This window comes from Danio rerio, chromosome 1, assembly GCF_049306965.1.
Source record: "Danio rerio strain Tuebingen ecotype United States chromosome 1, GRCz12tu, whole genome shotgun sequence".
Classification (NCBI taxonomy): Eukaryota; Metazoa; Chordata; class Actinopteri; order Cypriniformes; family Danionidae; genus Danio; species Danio rerio.
Window position 1 is genome coordinate 18,086,667 of NC_133176.1, and position 26,366 is coordinate 18,113,032.

Consider the following 26,366-nt stretch of genomic DNA (forward strand, 5'->3'; position numbering starts at 1 on the left):
TTGCATATAAAAGCTTACCTTTCTTGACTTTCCCTGCATAGAAAAAGACTTTTATGAGAGCTTGCCAGTAGGGAGCAGTAGTGCTCTGTTTTTTCATCTCCCTACAACAAGGGCATCTATAGAGATTCTGGACTTAAGAACTATTTAAACTCCAAAAAAAGGGAAGCTGAAACATTATTTGAAAAATATTTGGCTTTTATGATATTACCTTATTGCATATACAGTTAAAGTCAGAATTATTAGCCCTCTTTATTTAATTTTTTTTTGTTTTTTGATATTTCCCAAATTATGTTTACCAGAGCAAGGAAATGATCACAGTAAGTCTGATAATATTTTTTCTTCTGAAGAAAGCCTTATTTGTTTTATTACGGCTAGAATAAAAGCACTTTTTTTAAATAAAAAATTTGATTTTTAAATCTAAATTATTAGCCCCTTTAAGCTATGTATTGTTTCGATAGTCTACAGAACAAACATCGTTATATAATAAAAGCCTTTGAATGTCACTTTAAGCTATATAGAAGTGTCTTGAACAATATCTAGTAAAATATTATGTACTGACATCATGGCAAAGATAAAGTAAATCAGTTATTAGAAATGAGTTATTAAAACTATTATGTTGAGAAATGGGTTGAAAAAATGTTCTCTCCGTTAAACAGAAATTGGGGGGAAAAGATTCAGACAGGGCTAATAATTCTGACTTCAGCTATATATTTACAGTATGTAGTTGTAGTGCAATTGTTACTTGTTTATTTGCACATTTACTTATTATTTTAACTACATGTTTGTCATACATTGTCTTGTATTTTGTTTTATTTTATTTATTTATTTTTGTTATTGTGTTTTAAATGATTGTTTTTTTATGTAATTTAATATTTTTTCATGGTCATTATTTTAGAATTATTATAATTACTAAATGATTCTAATTGTGTCATTCATTTGTTTGGTTAATTTAATATTTTATCAATGTTTGATTAATTTATTTTTAAATGTAATCTAATTAATTTATTTATTATTTTTCATTTTATTATTACAATTTTGATTATTTTAGTTGTTTTAGACCGTCTTTTGTGGTAGTATTTGTTTATTAATTAATTCTTAATAAAACATATGCTTATTTGACATTATTTAAGCTAAATTGTGTCATTCGATTGTACATTTAAGCAAGAAGGTCGCTGGTTTGAGTCCCAGCCAAGTTTGTGTCTGTTTCCTCTGGGTGCTTCGTTTTTCCACACAGTCCAAAGACATGCGCTATAGGTGAATTGAAAAAAATAAATTGGTCATAGTGTATGTGTGTGGATGTGAGAGTGTATGGGTGTTTCCCAGTATTGGGTTGCAGCTGGAAGGGCATCCGCTGTGTAAAACATATGCTGGATAAGTTGCCAGTTTATTCCGCTGTGGCGAGCACTGATGAACAAAGCGACTAATCCGAAGGAAAATTAATAAGTTTTTACATTTATTTTCTCCAAACATTTACGCAGACCCCATAGCCTTCAATAGGATTAGGTTAAAAGTTAAACCCATTAAACACAATTGACATGTGCTGTCTTTTCTTAATTCACAGAGCCATTAAAGAGTGTCAGCAAAGTCATGGGTGCCATCGTCTGAACGATCAAAGAAGTAGCCTTTCTATGATGAGAAACACCTTAATCCCTTCTTCTACAAAGTGGAGTATTTCCAGTCCATCAGCAAATTGGATCTAGCTATGGAGGTTTGGGCTGTATGATTAAATCTCAATCCTCGTACCTCATGGAACTACCAACAAACATATCTGAGCTTCCACCTCCTGTGCTTCCCAACAGACCTCAGCATGAATTGTGTCTCCTGTTACGCAGTAATGAGCACAATAACATTGCGTTCAACTCTGAGTCTTCCTCCCTGTCCTCGTCATCGATTTCTCTCCTGTATGACCGAGGTGAGACGTCACCTGACTCCGTGCGCAGCTTGAGTAGTCTGAGCAGTGTCAGAACCGATAGTCCTCTGGATGTGGACATGCCTGAGGCGGAGATGGGAAAAGTAATGGCCAACAGTGATGATTCAGGCATACAGAGCCCAGACTGCAGACCAGACTATGCAGAGGACAACGACAACTCTGTGTCAGTCTATCTGGATGCTAATGAGGACTGCTGGACTGACAACGACAACCATAATGTAACTTCGGTGGTATCGCAGAAGGTCAGTCAAACTGATGGCGATGATACATCCTTGTGCTCTTCAGAAAACGGTGACGATGACACCAAAGATGAGGAGGAAGAAGAAGACTCTTTTCTTTCTTTAGTTTCGGTAGAAGTGATGATGAAGAGCCAAGTTGGAGTTTCAGCTCTGGAGGGCTCCACTGTATCTCAAGTGGCAATACCAAACACTGGTTTACAAGACACATCTGAGGACCTGCAATCGGATGTGTCTAAAGGGTGTTTGTTGAATAAAACCAACAGGGAAGTTGTCTACGAAAAAGGGGAAGTCTCTTTAGCCATTCAAGAAATTGATGTTGTGAATGAGACATTTGCGTCACCTGAAAGTTCTGAGGATATTAATGTCTCCAGTTTCATAATAGGTACCAGATCCATCTTAAAAGATGACATCCAGCAACACTCTGATGAACATCCAGAAGACGTCTCTAAAATGGATGTGGTGTTTGAACCCAATGAGGAAGTTGTCCACAAAAAAGGGGAAGACTCTGTTGAGTCGCCTTTAGCAATTCAAGATATGGATGTTATGAGGGAGACAGGGGTGTTTTCTGAAGGTACAGAAACTAATGAAGTCTCCAGTCTCATAGCAGATAACAAAAATGTAACTTCTTGCTTATCAGTCTCAAAAGATGATAATCAGCCAAGGGCTAATGGCCAACAATCAGAAATGGTTACTTGTATTGTACCCAACATAGAGGTTGTCCACAAAAAAGAGGAATACTTTGTCGAGTTGCCTTTAGCAATTCAAGATACTGATGTTATAAATGAGACAGTGGAACTCAATATGGAGGTTGTACATGAAAAAGGGTATTCCTCTACTGAGTCCATCCAAGAAACCAATGTTATAAATGAGACAATGGTGTCTACTCAAAACAAGGATTCCAATAATGCAGCTTCTTCTCTCTTAAAAGAGGAGTACCAGCCAAAACCCATGTTGAAAATGGCTGCTGGGAATGAATCCAATAATAAAGTTGTCCACAAAAAGGGAGAAACCTCCATTGATCCAATTCCATTCAAAGAAATAATGGTGTCTCCTAAAAAATCACAAGCTAATAAAACCTCTACTCCTATAATTGGTACTGTAAAGATAGCTTCTTCCTGCTCAAAAGATGACAACCAGCCAAAAGCTAATGGTCAACAATCAGAACTGGCTACTTTTGCTGAACAAAACATGGAGGTTGTCCATGAAAATGGAGAATCCTCCGTTGAGTCCATCCAAGAAACCAATATTATCAATGAGACAATGATGTCTCCGGAAAATCCAGAGGATAATAACATAACGGGTACCAAAAATGCAGCTTCTTCCCTCTTAAAAGAGAGCAACCAGCCAAAACCCAAAGACCAACCAGAAAACGTGTCTAAAATGGCTACAGTGAATGAAGCTGTCCCCAATAAAGAAGAATCCTCCGCTGGTGCAATTCAATTCAAAGAAACAATAGCATCTCCTGAAAATTCACAAGCTAATAAAACCTCCACTGCTATAATAGGTACCAAAAAAGTAGCTTCTTCCTGCTCAAAAGAGGACAATCAGCCAAAGTCTACAGCAAAAAAGATCAATGATTTGGCAGGTCATGTTCTAGTCAAGCCTATCCAGACCAAAGCCACAAAACCTGAGGCGAAAAGGTTCCCCAGGCCAGACTTGAGGAACGTAAAAGCCAAGATCATCTCCAGGGCTGCTTCTTCACCAAGATCAGCCAATCCCCTGAAAACAAACACTGTTCAGTCAGGAAGTGGGAACGTTCATGAGAGCAGGAAAGTGGAAGATAAAGCTGTAGGAAAAAGAAGCAGATCATCATCAAACCACACAAGAGGGAATGAAACAAGGAGTGCTGAAGTTGTCTCGAGTGGTGATGGGGAGAATGATGCAAACACTTTATTTTTGCCGACACAAGGAAGAGAAGCAACAATGAAGTCAGAATCTGCTTCTTCAACTGATTTTAAAGATGAAGGAGAGCCTCAGCTTGAGAAAGAGACTTCTAAGAGCCCCAGTAAGGTTAGTGATTCGGTTGTTCACTTGTTTACCCTTTTCTCAACTGCCGTTTAATAAAGAATTGTTATAACCAGGGCTTGACATTAATACCAGTGGCGTGGACCGTGGGACCCCGGGGGGACCCGCGTGATTAGGGGGGCCCTGCGTCGTCGCAATTATCAATAACTGAAAATCCGGCAACCGCAATAATCAAACCCCTGGGAACAACTGTGGTCGGAACCAAAGTTCGTAGGTCTGTGTTCTCTGAACTCCTCTCAAACGGTGGACTACTTCATTTTGATTGCTTGCTGCCGAACAGTGTCATAGCTCATTACCATAAAGTTAACTTGATTTCAAGTCCTCCTCGACGCCCACACCAGAGCAGATGCGCCGCGCTGCAAGTACTTCAGCAAGTTTATTTTATTTATTCATAATTTTTTACATGTATAGTTTGCATAGGTTTTTAATTAATTACATGTAAATGATTAATGTTTATTAAAATTTTATTTTTTTATTATTTTTATTAGTTATTTAAATTACATTTAAATCTTATAAAGTGTGTTATTAAAAAACAATATTCAATATTATGCTTATATTTATACTCTAATCAGCTGTCTGATTCAAACTCCTCATGTTTAAAACAGCTTTAACTAGTCCAGCTCTATACGTGTCATCACATGAGTCTGCTATGCTGTTATTCAGGCTTAAATGTGTTATTAGCTTCAGTCTAACCAAATGTTAAAAGATCTCAGAACATTTTTAGAATGTAAATACTGCGATTAGAGACGAACACATATACCCATTTGTCCATCAGCACCTTGTTTTCTACATCTGTTCACTGTCCAGACTCTTACAGAATGTCAGAGCGATTACGTAATTGTACATAAATGCTTTCGCATGTTTCTGCTTTACTATAACTGTGAGCAAACCTCCAAGAACTTTAAACACCGGTTCCCTCTAACACTTCCCTGGCTTTTTCAGAGTAAAGCTAGTTAATCTAATTATTATTTTGACTAGATAAGACATTTTATTTAAAAAATATATGTATATTATGTTTAATTATACCTTAAGTCAAGTTTTATGTTTATTTACTGTAAGTCTTATTAGTATTAAAATTAGTATGTAATTATTTACTTATTTATTGGTCAGTTGGTCAATATTATTAGATTTTTTTTTTGTAAAAAAAAATTATATTTATTTGAATTTATTTATGGACAACACAGACTTGTTCGGAAAAAGCAGCCCTATATACGTTTCTGGACATGGCGAAATATGTAGCCAGGATTATGTATGGCTCCATTTAGTTTTTAAAATGAATGCTACGGGGTGATATGACACTGTTCCTTTTCAGGCTTGCCAGCCGACCGCTTAAGCCTAATATATACTTTTACATTGAGTGATTGGCATAGCCCATGACGCATGCAATGCGCGTAGCCGTGCATTTATACTTCTGCATGCTGTTTCTGTTGCTCTGCAAAAACACTTCCAAAACACTAGCAGTAGGTGTTTATGTTACTCTGTGTCAGGTTTCTTCACTGGTGTTTTGTTTTTTCTGAATGCTACCTTAATGTACAAGTGGCTTAAACTCGCTCTTTTTAAAGCGGGAACTGGCGGATGTGCAACAACTTTAACCATGAGGTAAACACAAAACAAAAGTTTCCATCTAGAGCTCCTTCACGGGACTCGACACTTGTAAACACTCGCTCAATAAGGCTCACGTGACTCTCACCCCGCCCACACTCGTCAGCGCTACCAAGCCGACCAATCACAAAGCTTGCACTACGTGTCGTCGCAACATGTAATTACATTTTTTTAAAGGTGCGCGTCAGCGTTGCCGACGGCCTCGGCCAGGGCTATGCATCCACGCTTAGGCAGCGCGCTTGACGCAGAAGTATAAATCAGCCTTTACCTTAATATGAACGGCTTTCTCTCTGATACCAGTTTGTCCAGTTAGCTTGCCATGTACATCGGTGGACTTGAGACTCTCACTTGAGACTGAGAGAGATGACCACGATTACGGAGTTCGAGTCTGTTGAAAAATGGTTCCAGAAATCGAGTATGACAAAAACAGAAGCCAAAAAAGTAAATAACAGGGCGAGAATGTGGTAAAACATGGTAAAAACCAGGCGAAGGCTTTATTTATTTCTTTATTTATTTTTCTGGATTGCTTTTTAAGTTTTTGGGTTGGCTTTAGGGAAGTGGGTGGGCGGGTCAGTCTGTGCTTTTTAAAATACTATTGGTTGGGTTTAGGGAAGGCGGAGTGTGGATCAGTCAATCGGTCATTCAGTCAGTCAAACAATCAGTCAACAGTGACCGCTGGTGGATTTAAAAGAGAACAGCAGGCGCAAATGGCACTCGAGAGAGAAAGTTGAGAACATAAAAAGCGTACACAGCGGCCTCTGGTGCATTCGCAAAAACAAAAACTGCAAAAAAACTTAGCTCCTATGACGTATTTGCTGGTCTCCAGAAATGTATATAGAGGTACATTTTCCGAATGAGCCTGGGTAGTTTATATGAATGTGTCATTGAAGCTTTTGTTATTTTTGTTTAAAAAAAAAAAAAAAAATATATATATATATATATATATATATATATATATATATATATATATATATATATATATGAATATTATGAATATATATTATATATTTATTTATTATTTGTTATATGTTTATTCCTACTTTTATTTATTTATTTATATGTTTATTTTTTATTTAGCTTAATTTGATATTTTCCCTTGGTATTATTAGCTGTTTTGAATTTAAATTGTTTCAAGATGTTTTAATGCCAGTTCTATCTCACTTTATAGGCTTTTTCAGCTTAGCTAAAGAACATGAATGAGGTGTTTTTGCCAATGAAACAACTGTCTTGGAGGGAAAAAGAGTCGTACAAGCAGGGAAACATTCCTAAGAGGAGTCTGACTCACTCTTATGAACACACTGATTCAGTCAACAAAATCTTTCCACAAACTCACACCATGTGTGTGTGTGGAGTCAAAAAAAAAAAGCGAGGTGGAGAAAAGGAAAAGATCTGGGCTGGTCCTGGCATCAGTAGCCCTGAGGGAATTAACACACAATAGAAACGTTTTCCCCTTTGCTTCTTTTTTTTCTTCTTCTGCTTTTTGGAGTGGGCGAGTCTTGTTTCTCCTCCTCTTTCCTCTGCTCCTCCCTCCACTTCTCCTCTCTCTCTTTATTACCACTGCACATTTTCTGTCTGTTTTGAGGAATGGCGAACACTATGGTCACCCTGCGGCAGCCAGAATTAGGGTCTTTCTCTTGGGATGCTGTCACTAACCAGCGTCTCTTTCTCCAGACTGTGTCCTCCAACCTGGGACCATCTCTTGGGACTAACAGTACATCCAGCTCTGGGTCTCCAGAAGGCAGACCGAAGCCCTCAAACCGACCCACAGGTAGTCTGGGTCCAGCGGGAGGCCGAGTGCTGCAGCCGGCTGGTGAGTTTTGCTTGTTTAATACGCCGCATGTACTAACTAAATCTCTATGGTGTTGTCTAAGGAAGTAGAGTGAGCGAACGCTATAGTGGAAGAGACTCTAGATTACTTTTGTTGAGTGTCATGTTTCCTGTAAGCTTATACTGATGTTGGAAGTGAGATTTTTCCTGCTTCACTGTCAAAGCTGAGGTAACAGTGATGGAGTGAAGAAAATCTAAATCTTTCTGACTAAATTATACTTTATTTTGATTGTCTTATACTTCTATTATAGCATAATGTATTATACATGTATCATACTGTTTATATATATTAGGGCTGCGTGTAAAAAACTGACATTGCAATATTAATCAGGTGACTTGAATAGCTTGTAAAGATTAAGATTACTGTGTAGAATTGAGTATATATTAAACTTTAAGCTACAAATGTTTAAGTTATTGTACTCAAATGTTTAAGTTTGCTAAAAATTCTTAAAGACACATGTGAACAATAAACTTTCACTTGAAGGTTAAAATTTAAAATGACTCCACTATGGTGTTGACTGTCATTTCTGGTCAACTATAATCCTGACTATGTTGCAGATCCACATTACAATATACGATATCGATGCTGAAATGATATATTGTGTAGCCCTAATATAAATATATATAGCATATTTGATTACTCACAAGGCTATTTAAAATGAGTTAATAATTAGAATTAGTTATGTACATTTATTTTATATATTTAAAAAAATAATAATTGTTTATTTGTTTGTTTGTTTGTTTATTATAAGTTGTAATTTGCTACCATTTTGTTTAGTTTTTTGTCGTTTATACTACCATTGAAAAGTTGTAAATTATTAAGAATTTGTTTATTTCCTCTCGGAAAAAAATTATCAAAAGTATCAGCAAACAGTTTTATTATTAAGAAATATTTGCATTTCAAATGAATAATATTATTTTAACTTTTGATTTTAGAAACAAACTGTCTAAATCTTGACAGATTACACACACACACACACACACACACACACATACACACACAAATGATAAAATAAAGGCACTCTCGGAAAGCAGAAAAAAACCATAATAAAACTTAACTTTAGTGTGTATTTATATTTTTATAATATTATTATTGTAGCTTTTTTTGTTTAATAACTGACATCTTCATTATATATATATATATATATATATATATATATATATATATATATATATATATATATATATATATATATATATATATATATATATATATATACAGTGCTCAGCATGTACACTCTTCACAAATCTATCTTTTGAATTCATATTTTTAATAGGAAGCTATACAATATTATATTTATGCAAATACATTAGTTTGGTCCAAAACGGTTCGATAATGGTCCAAAAACCAGTACATCCAAATTTATATGTTATAGAAAAATATTAAAAATTTTAAAAAGAGGAAAAATCAAGAGAAGCAAAAAAAAAAAAAATGAAAACAATTATTGAAATTTTGTATTTTCTTCAGTGTTTTGCTTGAATTTAATCGTATTATCTTTCAATTTCTAAATATGTTCAGTGACTGAAATACTATTTTAGTAAATATATCTGTTTAATAAAAAAAATATTTAAATGCGCCCAAATACATTGCCTATTTATCTACTGAGCAATGAATAAAAATATTCATTTTCAAAATGGTGTGTACTTAGTTATACTACAGTAAGCACTGTTTATATATGTGTATATGTGCGTGTGAATAAGAATGTATTGGTGTTTCCCAATGATGTGTTGCAGCTGGATGGGCATCTGCATTGTAAAACATGTGCTGGATAAGTTAGCGGTTCATTTCGCTGTGTCGCCCCTGATTAATAAAGGGACTAAGCCGAAAAGAAAATAATTATTTATACATATATATATTAAATAGGCAAAATAGACTTTTAGGCACAAACTAAATATATGTCACAAACTAACTTGTCAATTTGTCCTTATGTCATCATAAAGATGTTTTTAGCATTTATATAAACAAGTTTGTGTAAGATTTACGGTTGCTGTTTAGCAAACAGACCTGTTAGAAGTGTTAGATTTATGTCCTCACGAGTGAATCCAGCACGTGTGTGTCTACATTGGAGCGAGTCTGAATCTGCAGCTGGTGTTAATAAGCCTGCAGAATTCAACACTTCTCTGTCCAAACTCAACATGGCATTACGTAACTCTGCTCTGTTCGTGAGCACATGTTCATCATTTAAAGCCATAACACACTTGAGTTGAACACTTCGCACTTAACTCAACACTTTCCTATCTTACATTGTCCATTCATCTCTCTTTGCCATTCTTTCTTTTTTCCCTCCTCCCATCCGGTCTTGTGTATGTCTGTGTGTGTGAGAAGCCTAAGGCAGTTTTCTGTTCTGGTCAGAAAAAGACTTGTGTCACTGTTCTCGTTCTCTCTCTCTCTCTCTCTCTCTCTCTCTCTCTCTCTCTCTCTCTTATTCTTCTTTTGTGTTTGTGTGTGTCTACACGTTTTGAAAAAGTTTGGGACTGTCCCTTAACATAACCCTCTTCTGTCACAAGTCCCTTTCTCGCTTTTACATGTTTTGTTGTTTTTATTGGATGTGGATTAGGGCTGTGTAATCAAAATTCATTTTCGATTTGATTTTGGCATCCAATGATATTGAAAGCAACAATCAAGATAAAACAATTATTGCATTATCTTTCACCCCCTCTGGCAACACAAGCCTATTGTGGATACGTACCCCTTATCTACATTTCTGGAGAGCGTGAATTATGTAGCCAGAGCTACAGTGCCTATGGATGCATTTCGTCTATAAAATGAGAGCTACAGGGTGATGATTTGCTACCAGGTGACCGCTTACCTCAGTGTGGATGGCTTTTCTGCTGTTACCAGTTTGCCCAGTGACTTGCCATTAATGTTGGTGGACTTGTGATGCAGACAGGAGTTGACCACGACAATTTAGGTTCTGGAACATTTCCAGAAAGCAGGTAAGACAAAAACAAAAGGCAAAAAAATTAAATAAACAAGTAAACAACAGGGGAGAATGTGGTAAGATCTGAAAACTTTTTTTTTTAAAAAGGCGGCCGAAAGGGCTTTTCTTTTTCTTGATCGTTTTTGAAAACACTGTCGGTTGGGTTTAGGGAAGATAATGGGTGGGTTAATCGGTGATTTTGAAAACACTATTGCTTGGGTGTATGCAGGGGTACGATTTAATAACAAGCCTAGGCTGCCCTTTCCTGTAGTCTGCATTTGTTCCTCTAAGCCCAATTTCACAAGTAAATCAGTAAAATCATGTGACCAGCATTGAATGCACTTGTTTTTTTTTTAAAGTTTATATTTATTTGTGTTTTTAAAGCACGAAAGAGAACTTGTGCTGTTCTGTATTTGCGCTCAGTCTCGGAGATGGAAAAAAAGATGTGGTGTGTGTATGTGCACCTGTATCACCTGTTTGTATATGTGAGCTGAAATGTATTTTCTTGTTTTTAGAGTTTTTATTTTATTTATTCATTTATTTATTAGTTATTTGATTATTAAACTTTTGTTGTCATTGTAGCATATTTTTTTGCAAGAATGTTATTTCTTTATAAAGTTAAAAACTTTAAAAAAAAAAGAAGTGTGTGTGTATGTGTGTGTGTGTGTGTGTGTGTGTGTGTGTGTGTGTGTGTGTGTGTGTGTGTGTGTGTGTGTGTGTGTGTGTGTGTGTGTGTGTGTATTTGATCATATGGCCCATTCTTAATCATTTTAAATAATTATGATTACAATATTGCCCAAAATAATTATAATTATGATTTTTTTTTCATAATCGAGCAGCACTGTAAAGCCTGATAAGTTCACATTAGTCAAAACATTGGTAAACGCTGTTACATTTTTGATTAGTTTATTTGGAATATCAAATACAAATGCATTTTTTTTGCATAAATGTCACATGGAGTTAAATCTGTTTGACTAAGTGTTAGTTGGCAATAACTTGTCAATGTAACTGTCAAATAATCTATTTTTTAATCCACTTGAATGCATACACTGTAGTTGCTGATCATGTAGTATATGTCAAATTATATATTATATTATATATTTTTCAGCCCATCCCCAAACCTCAGCTTTTCACTACAATGTTAACCCTACAAATTTAACGATCAAAAAGTTCAGCTGATCCCAACAAAGCACAAAATAACACTTTTGTGTCTCCTTATCAGTTAACTTATTAGTCTAGAAGCACACAGAGCAACAGTTAATTAATTTCAACAAAACTTAGAATTTTATGTTACTTGTTTCTAATAAGTTTAACAAACCTACAAATATTTGAGTGCAATTTACTCATTTCTAATTTCTGGGAAAACATGAATTGCAGTTAATCGCATCCAGAATCAATGTTTGTTTTAATATAATACATGTGTGTGTAGACGATGCAGTGGCGCAGTAGGTAGTGCTGTCACCTCACAGAAAGAAGGTCGCTGGTTCGAACCCGGCTCAGTTGGCGTTTCTGTGAAGAGTTTGCATATTATCCCTGTGATCGCATGGGTTTCCTCTGGGTGCTCCGGTTTTCCCCCACAGTCCAAAAATTGGGTAGGCTATTTTGTCCGTATGAGTGTGTGTGTATGTGTGTGTGTATGGATGTTTCCCAGAAATGGGTTGCGGCTGGAAGAGCATCCGCTGCGTAAAAACATGCTGGATAAGTTGGCGGTATATTCCGCTGTGGTGACCCGGATTAATAAAGTGACTAAGCCGACAAGAAAATCAATGATTGAATGATGTGTGTATTATATACTGTATATCTATTATGTATATGTGATACCCACACATACATAAAAACATAACTATACAAAACGATTTTGTCACATATATATATTAAAATGTAAATCTAATATATTTACATATACAAAGGTACGCATAAATGATATTATTTATAATATTATAATTAGTATAATTATATATATGTAGTATAATAGTATAATTATAATATATACATTTATTTTATATATAAATATGAATAATATCATACATGCGAGCCTTTATATTTATATATACATAATAAACATACACAATACACACACTTAAATTATGTCAAAACAAACTTTTATTTTGGATGCGATTAATCACGATTAATTTCTACTAATTTCATTTAATTAATTTGACACTTTAAGAAAGTTCAGGACCGTCCCATTACTTTACTCTCTACTGTCAAAACTTCTTTTCTTTATCATTTACATGTTTCTTCTTTTTTTCATGTGAATGCAAGGATATGTTTGGGTGCATGTCGTTTAAAGGCTGTATTCTGTATGTTTGTTTCAGTGTCAATGTAAAGTGGAATTGAATTAAGACGAGAAGGTCACATTCTTCTTGGACAATCGTCGTTTTGTTTGTCCTCAGACCCACACTGTGACTTTTGCTCTGAAATCTTATAGCAGCCAATCAGGAGAAAGGTTTTGCGGTGAAGTGGCCGCTGTATGGTTAGACTTAGAATAGGATAGATTTACTTTTATCTTCTTGTTTTGCAAAGTGTGTAAATACTATTGTAATGAAGTTTTGATATGCGGTAATGATGTGGCTTGATAGATTTAACTAATTTTAGTTAAAATTAAGATGACATTTTCCAGGTAGTGTGTATTCGTATTTTGAAAATTGATTTTAAGGAAATAAGTGAATGACATCATATATTTGCAAAGATACACTTTGGCAGTGTTTAGCAATGTCTTATTATGAGTTTATGGAAATATTTTCCCCCTATATTTTTAACAAGTATCACCATAATATTTTTTTTATATAATTTGCTTAATATTATTACTTTTTTTTAGGATTATTTAATTACTAGAAAATTAAACAGAACAGCAAATATAAATGCAGTAATGGTAAATGCAAAAAATATCTGTACATAATTAATTGCAATTATTATTATTTTTTGTATGAAATGCAAGATTGTTGTTTACAAGTAATATATACATAATTTGATAATATTAGTTAAGGACATAAGGATTTCATCAAAATATTTTTAAACATTATAATTTATTTAATTAATTTGCACAATTTTTTCAAAATATGTTTATTTTTATGTGGAAAAATTTTGAACGCAAAAATCACTGTTCAAAGCCTCATACTCAATGTTTATTTACATCTTTCAAGTAATAACATTAATATTTAAAATTATTTAAGTTATTATTGACCTGTTTAGATCATATGTGATCAATTCCATACCACAAGAAAGTTAATACCTGCTATATTGTTGGGGTATATTAAATTATAAGTAATGTGTACTTATAAATTAGGGGCTGGAATTCATAAATACCTTTCAAAAGTGCAGAATTATTTATCAGTGTCTATATTACGAATGTAGTATAAAATTTGAATAAAATAACTAATGAAATAACTGACATGTATCATTTAAATACTCTAAATAAATCTATTAATTATATATATATATATATATATATATATACAGTTGAAGTCAGAAGTATTTGCCCCCATTGAGTTTTTTTTTCTTCTTTTTTAAATATTTCCCAAGTGATGTTTAACAGAGCAAGGCAATTTTCATAGTATCTCTAATAGTATTTTTTCTTCTGGAGAAAGACTTATTTGTTTTATTTTGGCTAGATTAAAAGCAGTTTTAACTTAATTAAACTTAATTAACCTAGTTAAACCTTTAAATGTCACTTTGAGCTGTATAGAAGTGTCTTAAAAAACATCTAATCAAATACTGTTTACTGTCATTATGGCAAAGATAAAATAAATCAGTTATCAGAAATGAGTCATTAAAACTATTGTCTTTAGAAATGTGTTGAAAAAAATTCTCCGTTAAATAGAAATTGTGGAAAATATTAAGGAGGGCTAATTATTCTGACTTCAACTGTATATATATATTTCCAGGGAAATGCCATGTGATTTTGATTGTGATTGATAATGCTTATCCAGCTACACAACCACTTGCGTCAGAGAACTATTTGTGTTTGTTTGCTTTTCCCTAATCTTAGTTTTAGCTAGATAACCACGAGTGATCAATCATTAAAGCTGAACAAGCAAATGCAGTACCATGTTTTCCCCAACAGATGGCATGTATCCCACTTATTAACCACTGCTGCTGAATTTGATGCAATTTAAACACTTGTTTCAAAATCATAAGAGAGAGGAGGCATTCAGAGAGAGATTTCTGCACCAGACTGTGTAGAAATGTATCTGCAGCAGACCAAAAGACTGATGCCTACATGTGTATATACACCAGCAGACTGGTATCATGTGTGTTTGTGATGGTTGGTCTCCATAGCAGTGCCCCAGTAGACCTTACACGATGTACAGGATGTTCTTGTGTGAGCTGTTTTTTTTTCTCTCCTCCTTTAATTCACAAAAACATGCAGAGCTTCTGTTTGTTGGAATCCAACAAGTGCTCTTCCACAAGGGAAATGATCAGGAGTTGAGAAATCGGAACAGGATATAGGAAACATAGCAAGATTTACAAAAAACACCAGCACCAACGCAACTTCCCAGAAATCTGACGTCTTCTATAAAAATATTTAGCATTCAATTAAGAGAGGGAAGTTACATTTAATGGGAAAATAATTGCTTCTTTTAATGCGGCAGGAAAACATCACGCATGCCGAGACTAACTATTTAAACAAATACATTCATTCATTAAATTTCCTTCAGCTTAGTCCCTTTAATCATCAGAGATCTCCACAGTGTAATGAACTGGCAACTTATCCAGCACATGTTTTACACAGCGGATGCCCTTCCATCTGCAACTCAGCACTGGGAAACACCCATACACACTCATTCACACATACACACACAATTTTTTGGTTTATTTAATTCACCTATATCACATGTCTTTAGACTGTGGGAGAAACTGGAGCACCCAGAGGAAACCCATGTAAACACGGGGAGCTATTAAACAAATTCAATTGAATTCAATTAAATTCACCTTTATTTGTATAGCACTTTTACAATGTAGATTGTGTCAAAGCAGCTTCACATAGAAGATCATAGTAAAATGAAACAGTGTCAGTCCAGTTTTCGGTGTTTAAGTTTAGTTCAGTGTAGCTCAGTTCGCTGTGGTTTAATATTCACTGCTGAGAATCCAACCACTGAAGAGCAAATCCATCGATGCGCAGCTCTACAGATCCCGAACCATGCAAGCCAGTGGTGACTGCGGTGAGGAAAAAGCTTCACCAGTTGGCGAAAGTGAAAAATTAAAAAACCTCCTGAGAAACCAGGCTCATTTGGGCATGACCATTTCTCCTATGGCCAAACGTCTTGTGCAGAGCTGCAGTCTAGGCGCAGGAGAAGCTGGACGTCAGCGAGATTCGTCTGCATAACAGGAATCAGTCTCACGGTCTCCACTCCTTCATGACCACCACAGCAGCTGCTCAGGATACGGCCTGGTCCAGGATTATGGAAACCATGGGATCATCTCGTCGCTGGTCTTGGATCGAATCAGTGGCACTGACTGCATAGTCTCTGAGGGCCTCGGGCTGATTTTCCCCAGGTGGAAATAGAGCATAAAGAGAATAATTAGCATAGCTGCTGTTCATAGTGTATATAAACGAGATGCAGAAATGTATCATACTACAAGTGATGCATTGAGTGTATGCTTTACTAAACAGATAGGTCTTTAATCTAGTTTTGAACTGCCAGAGTGTGTCTGAGCCTCTGACATTTTCAGGAAGACTATTCCAGAGTTTAGGAGCTATAAATGAGAAGGCTCGACCCCTTTCACTCGACTTTGCTGTTCGAGGAACTACGAAAAGCCCTGAGTTTTAAGATCTTAAAGAGCAGGTTGGATTGTAGCTAGACTGAAGGTTTGTTAGATAAACAGGAGCTAGATTATTTAGAGCTTTATAGATAAGAAGCAATATTTTAAAATCAACACTTAACAGGCCACCAGTATAAGGAGGATAAAATTAGGGTGATAAAATCATATTTTCTAGACCTGGTGAGATCTCTGGCTGCTGCATTTTGTACTATCTGAAGTTTGTTAATAGAGGATGCTGGGCAGCCAGCAAACAGAGCATTACAGTAATCCAGCCTAGAAGTCATAAAAGCATGCACTAGCTTTTCTGCATCTGAGATGGATAGCATACTTCGTAACTAAGCGATATTTCTAAGATAAAACATGGCAGTTTTTGTGACATTGAAATAGGAGCAAATTACAAATATACTTTTTTATTTTATTGTTAAATGTTTTGGTCCGACAATTTTGTTGTTTTAAAAAAGGAATTAATACAATTAATACTTGCATCAAAAAATGCATTTACTGTAGTAGAAAAAGTTACTTTTTGTGAACACATGAAAACATCACACATGCTGTGACTGACAGCTATTGAACAAATGACAATTATTATTATTATTTACATTGCTGTTAAATGTTTAATTCAACAATTTAGTTCTTGTCGTTGTTGTGTTTTTAATTAAAACAATTATTATATTATCCAGAAAGATGCATTTTTTTATTTAAATTTGATAAAAAATTCATTTTATTTATAATTGAAAAAATTATTTTCTAGATTGTTATTCATCAAAACCTTTCTATATTATGTTTCAGTTTCAACTGTAATTTTATGCATCACAAAAATTAAAACACTGATAAGACATACATATTACATTTTTGGGATTCTGCAGTTTGTGAAATCTCTGTTTGTGGGCAATTTTACCTGTAAAAGAAATATAGGATATCCAGCCTGATCGTATGAGGACACATAACTATTTTATGTTTTGTCAGTTTAGCCGCTAATTTGTACGAGTTCTGTCATTCATAAATGTACGATTTTAAAAAACATGTGTGGCACCCAACCCTGCCCCTTAACCCAACCATCATTGGGAGATAAGCAAATCTTACTTAATTGTATGTATGAGATCACATAAGGTCAAACGAATTAGCCACTTAATCAAAAAGTTACGAATTTCTGTAGGATTGTCTTAGTATATTCATAAGCTAGTGTGGTACAAAACAGTGACGAATATATTGTATGAAGATACAAAACTGATATATACATGTAAAGCTTGTAGTTTGTCACTTCCACCTAAATGGATCAACGTTTTACGTCATCTCATACTTCAGTTTCTCATCAAATCTTGACCAATCAAATGCTCCCTATATCTGACATGCCCCACCCCCTGCAATACGCTTCACATTTGATTTTTATTTAATGCGTTTAAGCTCAACCACTTGATAAAACAAAACGCTATTGGCTGCTTTTAAAAAGGGGAGGAGCTATTATATGTCCCGCCCTCTTTTTGTTTTCAGTTAAGATTACGTCAAGCATCGAATAAAAATTGCACATTTCAAAGCACTTTATGAGACATTTAAACTGGTAAAAGCAAAACGCATAAACACCTCAATAAATAACTGCAAATGGTACACAAGTTGTATACCAGCATTTTTGGGGACCTAACAAAAATCGAGTGCTTGTATTCGGAGCCTCTTTAAATGTTTTAGAACCTTGAGAAGAAAGGTGATGAGTACACAAAATTAAAACTGTTGACAGACTCAGGTATATCTGAAGGCTACTTATATTTGACATGAAATCTCAAAAGTCAGCTATTTTTAAAGCAGAGTCATTATGCTGTGTGTGCAGGTACTCAAGTAAAGCACAGCTGAATGCATGTTTTATATATGCTTCCTATATTAAATAATTGAACACAATGTGAGTGAGGGCCAGCTGAATAGAACATCTATGAAACTATATCCAGTCTAGTTAAAATGTGCTTTGATTTTAGTGAGGACAGCTTGTACATTTTAATCATATGCTGTTTTGCTTGTAGGTATTCCAAGGATGCGCAGCACAGACAGACCCACAGTACTCATCAGCCCCCCGTCTGTCTCCAGCTCTCCCAGTAAGGCTCCTCAGAGAACTGCCTCCTCAAAACTGCCTGTCAAAGGTTCACCCACAAGCCCCAGCTCGTCTTCACCGGGAAGCACAATCAGCGAAAGCAACAGTACTGCTGTAAACAAAGGTGTGTGTGTGTGTCTCAAGTAACCATCTCCATCTCTATGGTTGTTAAGCATACACTCGAAAACCTCTTAGTGCTAAAATCCAAGATTAAAAGAATCAGGATAAATGTACTTGATTTGAATATGGTAATCAGTCATTACCATATTCATTTGAATAAAACAATGTATAAAGGTATTACAGTGCCCCTATTATGAGTTTCGGATATTACCTTTTATTTAGTGTGAGATGTAGAAGTTTGTGAATCTAACATGTCAATTTCAAAAATCAAAGACTACAGCTAATGGAGTTATCGTCTGCCAAAGGAAAGAAACAATTCAGAATTTCTCAGTAATTTTTGTTGTAGCAAAGTCTCTTTAAAGCAAATCATTTCACTTAGCGGCCATCTTTGAAAGGCCTTTCAGGCAGTATGTTCGGGCAATCTGTCTGAATGAGGAAACATCAAATTCCCCAAAACTGCTTGCCAAGCTTATGATTAAATTACATATTTGGAACCACCAAAAATAAACAACAACTGTCTCATAAGTTTAATTTCTAAACGTTTGAATCAAACAAAATTAGCATATTTTCAGCTTGCCTAAGCTAATGCACATGCACACTCGAAAGAAACAAGATCACGCAACCAACTTCATTTATAATCGTTCAACACATTACCATTCTCTGAAAAATGATCGTTTGATTGCGCTGCTCTTCTATAATAATCGACAACTTTGTCTTGATGGCCAATCTCCTCCAGTAATGAAAGGGACTGTTTGTTTACAAGTTTGTGGGCGTTTAAGTAGTTGCTGTCATGTGACGTGCGTTTGACAGGACGGACTGTACCTCGCGTTGGTTTAATAAAGATTATAAAACTAAAAAACTTTTGTATTAAAGTGCACTTGCTTCATGTAAAAGTACAGATTTCGAGCTTTATCTGGATATATTTCTTATGTCTGTGAAGCAAGTATTCACGGAGATTCCAGTGCGTATGTTTACCACCAAACAATCGTAAAAGCACACATCTGGTCTGATCCCCTCCCCTGGAGAATCGTCAGTTTAAATCGATGGGTGATGGGCTCCTTTACTTGTAAGCATGGCTTTATTTGCCATGTTGACCATTACACTTTGCCCTATTCAAAACTATAAGAGTGACACATCTTGTGTTTTGTACAGTCTTTGGTCGTACATACTGCTGAGTTAAATCTATAGTATGTCTTCATATCATTTTAGCAACTTTCTACCTTCAGCCCTTACATTTAATTTTCTGATTAGATCATCTTTTTTTTGTCTATATGCTTGTGGTATGTTTTTGACACATTATTAAGACCAAACTCCCACAGTCAGTTCCTCCTTCTCTATTGTCCATCTGAGCTGTAGCAGCTTGTTTTGTGTGTGTGGTTATGCATTTGCTATTGTGAAAGTACCTTCATAAACAAAGTCATTCATTCATTCATTCATTTTGCTTTGACTTTGTCCCTTTATTCATAAGGGATCACCACAGCGGAATGAATCACCAACTTATCCAGCATATGTTTTACGAAGCAGATGCCCTTCCAGCCCAGTACTGGGAAACACCCATACACACACAAACACTCATACACTATGACCAATATTGTTTATGCAGTTCACCTATAGTGCATGTCTTTGGAGTGTGGAGGAAACCGGAGCACCAGGAGGAAACCCACGTGGACATGGGGAGAACATGCAAACAGAAATGCCAACTGACCCAGCCGGGGCTCGAACCAGTGACCTTCTTGCTGTGAGGCAACAGTGCTATCCACTGCGCCACCGTGTCGCCCCTGCATTTATTAAATTTTATCAAGTTATGAAGTAAATAAAACTATGATTATTTTTGTATATTTAAAATATATTACAACTTGGCTAATGAGTGCGTCTCTTCAGCAAGGCACCCTAGCCGGAAGTTTTAATAATAATAAATAATTCACTTTATTTATAATGCACCTTTCTTAGGCCCAAGTCTATACAAAAAACAATAAAAGAAGAAGGGATATAAAAATAATACAGTTCATCACACAACATTGTTATTTAATCAATGGCCTAAAATATAACAGGAAAAGTAAGTGATTTCTTGAAACATTCAAGAGAATGTACTCCAAGTCAAGTCAATGTTTATTTATAAAGCGCTTTTTAAAAAACAACAAGTCCTTACCGAAGTGCTTTACACACATACACCATCTAAAACAAAGGACAAATACAACAGACACATGACTCTCGTACAGTGGCGTAGTGCAAAATGCGGAGGCCCCCCTGCAGGGATCGCTGACGGGGCCCCCTGATGAAGGGGGGGGGGATATGTCATACGTCAATTTGCATATCACTGACGTCATCACGTTCTACCGTTTCTGTTTAACAGCCTATGGTTAATAAAGGGGTATTTATAATTGCACTACCTACACTAACTAAATTTATTGCTGTTTGAATACAGTATGTCATTATAGATGTGTAGTGAATGTGCAGTAATCTCTCATATGTAATAAAAGTTCAGAAACTGTCACTAAAATATCTGTGATTGTGAACAAGAAAAGAAAAAACGGTCCAATTAAATTGTTAAAATAAAGTATAAGTAGATTGTTTTGACTGTACAAGGGAAATACCTTCACACTGCCTGTGCTAAATCATTTGTCGCGGTACGCAGAGGGGTGATCTGCTCTCGGGCTGCAGGTGGGAGAGGCTGCTGTACGAGGACTGACTGAGCCGCCTGTCAGTGCTGGCGGGGGAGGGGCCGGCGGCATCACACGCAGCTCGTTAAGAAGAGTAGGGACGTTACAGTATGGACAAATGACAGTCGCTAAGTTGGCAACATTGGCGGCAAGCAATCAGAATGAAGTAGTCCACCGCTTGAGAGGTGTTCAGAGAACACAGACGTGTGAACTTTGGTTCCGACCAAAGTTGTTCCCAAGAGTTTATTGAAAATCGCAACGACGCGGGGCCCCCTAATCACGCGGGGCCCACCCCGCGGTGCGTGCCCTGCGGGCCTGTCCGCTACGCCACTGCTCTCGTATGGTATTAAAAGCCAAAGAGTAAAAATGGGTTTGAAAACTAAATTTAAAAACAGAAATAGTTGTGGCCTGCCTAATATGGAGAGGCAAATTATTATGAGTTTGGGGGCCACCACTGCAAAGCACAGTGTAATGTGCTCCCGTTTGCATGTCTCCATCAGCAAACAAGCAGCAGTATTCTGCACCGTCTGCAGACGAATAAGGGAGGTGTGGCTGATGCCCACATAGAAGGCATTACAATAACTGAGTCGAGATGAAAATATGTATAACCCTTTTAAAGTCGTTAAAAGACAGAAAAGACTTGGATAATTGCCTTAACTGGAAAAACTAGCTATAATTACTGAATGAATTACTGAATTACTAATTTTAAAAGAAACCTTAACTTTTCACCAACAGTTTCAGAAACTGTCAGAAAAAAGGAGTTAATGCTGCAGTTTATTATTATTATTAGAAATTTATATGTACTGTTTTATGTTTAAATCACTATAAACCCATTGTAAAAGCTCCTCACAACAGCAACAAAAAGTGATTAGCATAATAGGCACTTTATCATTTGATATCTCACTCCTTCTCCCTGAGCTTTCTTGAAATCTTCAGGCCTTCCACTGCCCTTATTGACTTTCCTTGGGGCAAAGGTCACATCTGCTCAGAGTTTAACAGTGACTGTGAGCAACATTCATACACAATAAAATCTCTGTCATTCCTGGGCTGTGTGTCGGAGACATTAATCACAGCATCCTCCGCACAACTGCCTCTCACCATCATGATGAGTTTATTCCCACTCCCTGAACTCACATTCAAGAATAATCAAGACTCTCAGTTGTCATGCTAACTTGGAGCGATGAGATCTAGGCTCAGTGGGAATGCATGTCAATGTGTTTAACTATTGACTAAAAAAGGGGTGTCAAGGTAAATTCAAAACAAAATTGCCCATTTGTATTATCACAAAAGCCCTTTATTTGAGTGATAATCTGATAGAGTAATTGTGCCGTTGTGCTCTGACTATTTGTTTAGGATTGAGTCTAACGGATTGTGAGTGTAATCTCATTTTTTGTGAACATGCTGGATCAATTAAAGAATTAAAGAAAACAGGCTTTATTTTAGTTTATATTTAGTCTTTTTTATTTTTATTTTATTTTATTTTCCTAGTGAATGTTTTTGGCTGATGACTAATGCAGATTGTGATGCCAATTTCTTTTTGTTGCTATTTTTGCTATTTGACTTTATTTTTAGCATATTCAATAATAAAAAAAATCAAATTAATCTGTGAATTTTTATTTTATTTTATTTAGTTTTATTTAGTTTCATTTTGTTTTGTCAGAATCCAAAAAATTAAAGAACAAATTATTCTGTGGATTTTATTTTATTTTATTTTATCAGAGCAGAATCCAGGAAAACAAGTGTTAAAAACACACAAATTAATCCGTGGATTTTAATTTAATTTAATTTAATTTAATTTAATTTAATATGGTTTTGTTTTGTTTTGTTTTGTCAGAATCCAGAAAAACAAGTGTTAAAAAGCACAAATTATTCTGTGGATTTTATTTCATTTTATTTTATTTATTTGGTTTACTTATTTTATTTATTTATTTATTTATTTATTTATTTATTTTTATCATTTATTTTATTTTATTATTTCCTAGAGCAACATCCAGAAAACAAGCGTTAAAAACCACAAATTAATTTGTAGATTTTATTGTATTTTAAATATATGAACACACACACAAAAAAATACATACCCTCAAAATATAGATATTCTCTAAAATCAAATAATGCTATTATTTACTGATATTTAAAATAAGCTTTTCTTGAAATTAACACAAAATGTTGTTTAATAATGCATTTCCTTTATTTTTTTGATCAGTTCTTGTTGAAGTACCAAAGAGTGAGGAGAAATCTCTTAAACAATCACCCACATCCCAGACGCAAGGAAAGTCTCTTGTTAGCAAACCTGCATCAGGTCACCGCAGCAGAGCGAGCTCCACAACAACCAAACCAGCAGCAGGTGACAGAAACAATTTTTCATTCCTCCAATTCTGACAAACCCCCTCATTTGCTTTTGTTACCAGTGTCCATGCTCATCTGTCTCTCATCATTTATTAATTACACATCAAAACAACCTCAAAGGCAAACTCACTCTCTTGCTGTTACATTTTCTTTGATCGTTAATCAGTGAGAAAGCTCTGATTGTCTTAAGCTAATGATACTGCAATTAGCAGCCCATTTAAGGATGATTCTGCATTAAACAATAAAACCTAACTTTGATTACTTCCATATATCCCTCTTAATGAGATTTAAAAAGATTGTAATGGTCTAATTCATTGTAGGTGTTTGTGGAGTTCAGCCAACAGCATCTGGCAGAAGCAGATTAGGTTACATCTTTTAATATAGAAAGTTAAAGAGAGCTAAATGCAAATGATACAGGAATATCCTTAAAACATCATTATAAATGTAACAGATTTTGAGTTTGAGCAAATGCAAATATAATATTGTATGTTATGGGGCACCAATTGATTTATATAAAGAAAGAAATAAAATATGAAATTATCTGTACAGTTAAAGTCAAAATTATTTGCCCCACCGTGATTTTTTTTTCTCTTTTAAATATTTCCCAAATGATGTTTAGCAGAGTGAGGCACCGGAAGAACGACTCTGGTGACTGCGAAAACACAGAACGCATCCTGTAAGAAATTAGATGCTGCGTTCCTCCTAATGGTCACATGACCCTCACCCGTTTTTTTTTTTCCATCAAAGCTTTTATTTTGTATTTTTTTAACAAAGAAAAACATGCCGTAGACAATCAGCATATAGCAAAGTGCATAGATATACATGTAATAACCAATATACAGGTTGCTTAATGGTTATTAAGTTAATGGTATTAATAATAGTGCCAACAATAGCAACAATAGTGACAATAAAATAACAAATAACAAAGACATACTAATACAAATAAAAATAATAAAAAATAAATTAATTAATATGTATGTACACATACACACATAAATACATATACATGAAACAAATTTCCAAACCAAGAAAAGCAATAAACCATATTTGTATTTAAGGTTAAGTAAGGGTAAAATTAAGCCAGTTAAAATAAATAAATAAAAAATGGTAATTGACAAATAGAAATAGCATGGTTTTCGCTATATTCCTTCTTCCACCAAAACGTAGTAACAGGTAAGTGAATTATAACAGCGCAAACTTTTCTTTAACCGTTAGCTTAGCGTAGCTGTTTCACTTTACTCCAGGATGCATTAATAACGCTCTGTAGGTCTATTGGAGACATTCATAAATATTCCTAGCAAATCTAATAAATGTTGGAGACATACTTGATACATAAACGCACTAAATCGCACTTCAGCAGTGTTTATTTGAGAGCGCACAAGAAGATCTGCGCTTGAGCAGCGTATATTTGAGGGTGTGCAAGAAGTTTTGTGCACGGGCAGAGGAAATCGGCGCTCAAGCAAAGAGATTTGCATGCTCGTAGACTTTTACATAAATACGATCTCGTCTTGTAGTACTGCACTCACGACATTTGTTATTAAAATTAAGGCCACAGGTAGTTGGTAGATCTGTGTAAAAAAGACCTGCTGCCACAGCTGGAAAAAATCCTAGAGCAAACAGGAATAGGTTTGAATAGGTATTCAAAACCATGCTGAAAGAGCTCTATGACGATGAAGAAAAGTTATAAGAAGCCGAAAGAGGGAACCACTCATACACGCGTACGATGCAATTTCAATCATCCCATTAATCTACTCTTTAATTTCTTTAATTACATAGTATCAACCTAGCAGCTGTAATGCATCTAATATTGAGAAGAATAAAGGAGTTTTTACTTACAGTATATGAGGTATCACTAGTTTGTCACCCAGAAGGCATAGCTGTGGCTCTACAGGTAGCTCACAGCCCAGCCACACCTTCATTATTCTTAAAATGTTACACCAGATTTGGTAAACTTAGCAACATTCCCAGATCATGTGAAAATATGTATCCTCTTCTTTATTGCATTTCCAACACTGATTATTTCCAGCTAGTCCCATCCTATAGAGTCTGGATGGTGTGTGGTAGTATCTATGTATTATTTTGTACTGAATGAACTTTCCTCTAACTTCTCTTATATTCTCTTATACATTTAAAAGGATGTCCAGCCACTCATTCTACCCTCACGCATCTTTAACTAAAAATTATTTAAACATTACAGCATTCGTACAATGATTTACTGTTTTCCCTCTTTTCACAATATATACTATGCACAAAGACTTTACAAATATACTTTGCACAATACAAATAAAACTGATTTTAATACGAATCTCAACAAATAAACACAATTAATGTGTTAAGGACTTTATTAAAACTTTCATGGTATCATTTACTTTCACTGTCTCACTTAGGGAAACTCCTAAGGTAAATAAGTTATATCTCTGAACTTTAATAATAATTCTTTATAAAATGCTGTGAAGAGAAGAAAATCCAATATTAAAGGAAACAATAAATAAGTAAAAGCATTAAAAAACAGTGATCAATAAGTATTAAAAGCAAGAGAAAATGCATAGGTCTTTAAAACGGACTTAAACACGGAAAGTCTCATGTGAATTGGTAGTGTTTCAGTGTTTAGGATCAGCAATTGCTTGATCCCATCGTTTTTTGAAGTGGGTTCGAGGCACAGTGAGTAAATTGAGATCACAAAAGATTTACAAAAGATACAGTTTTTTCGAGCTTTCTATATGTTAAAGATGAAAGTTTTACTGTTTATAAAAATATTGAGATTCATGTAGGGATGTCCTGATCAGGTTTTTTCCCTTGAGACTGAGTCATTTGATTTAGAGTATCTACTGATAGCAAACCCGATCTGATACT

At 35.1% G+C, this 26,366-nt stretch overlaps 1 protein-coding gene across 10 annotated transcripts in view; it reads left to right on the plus strand.

Annotated features, from left to right (window-relative positions):
* Window positions 1–26,366, plus strand: part of mtus1b (microtubule associated tumor suppressor 1b) — a 101,303-nt gene that overhangs the window by 27,111 nt on the left and 47,826 nt on the right. For 5 of the 10 annotated variants that reach the window (XM_073950015.1, XM_073950010.1, XM_073950018.1 and 2 more), the window contains 5 exons: window positions 1,562–1,708; window positions 1,800–4,179; window positions 7,468–7,606; window positions 18,320–18,511; window positions 23,371–23,511. In XM_073950015.1, the coding sequence (XP_073806116.1) occupies window positions 1,990–4,179; window positions 7,468–7,606; window positions 18,320–18,511; window positions 23,371–23,511 (2,662 nt within the window). In that variant the 5' untranslated portion in view covers window positions 1,562–1,708; window positions 1,800–1,989. Of the gene's footprint in view, window positions 1–1,561; window positions 4,180–7,467; window positions 7,607–18,319; window positions 18,512–23,370; window positions 23,512–26,366 lie in introns of all 10 variants that reach the window. The other 5 variants (XM_073949991.1, XM_073950002.1, XM_073949981.1 and 2 more) reach the window with 1 other exon arrangement.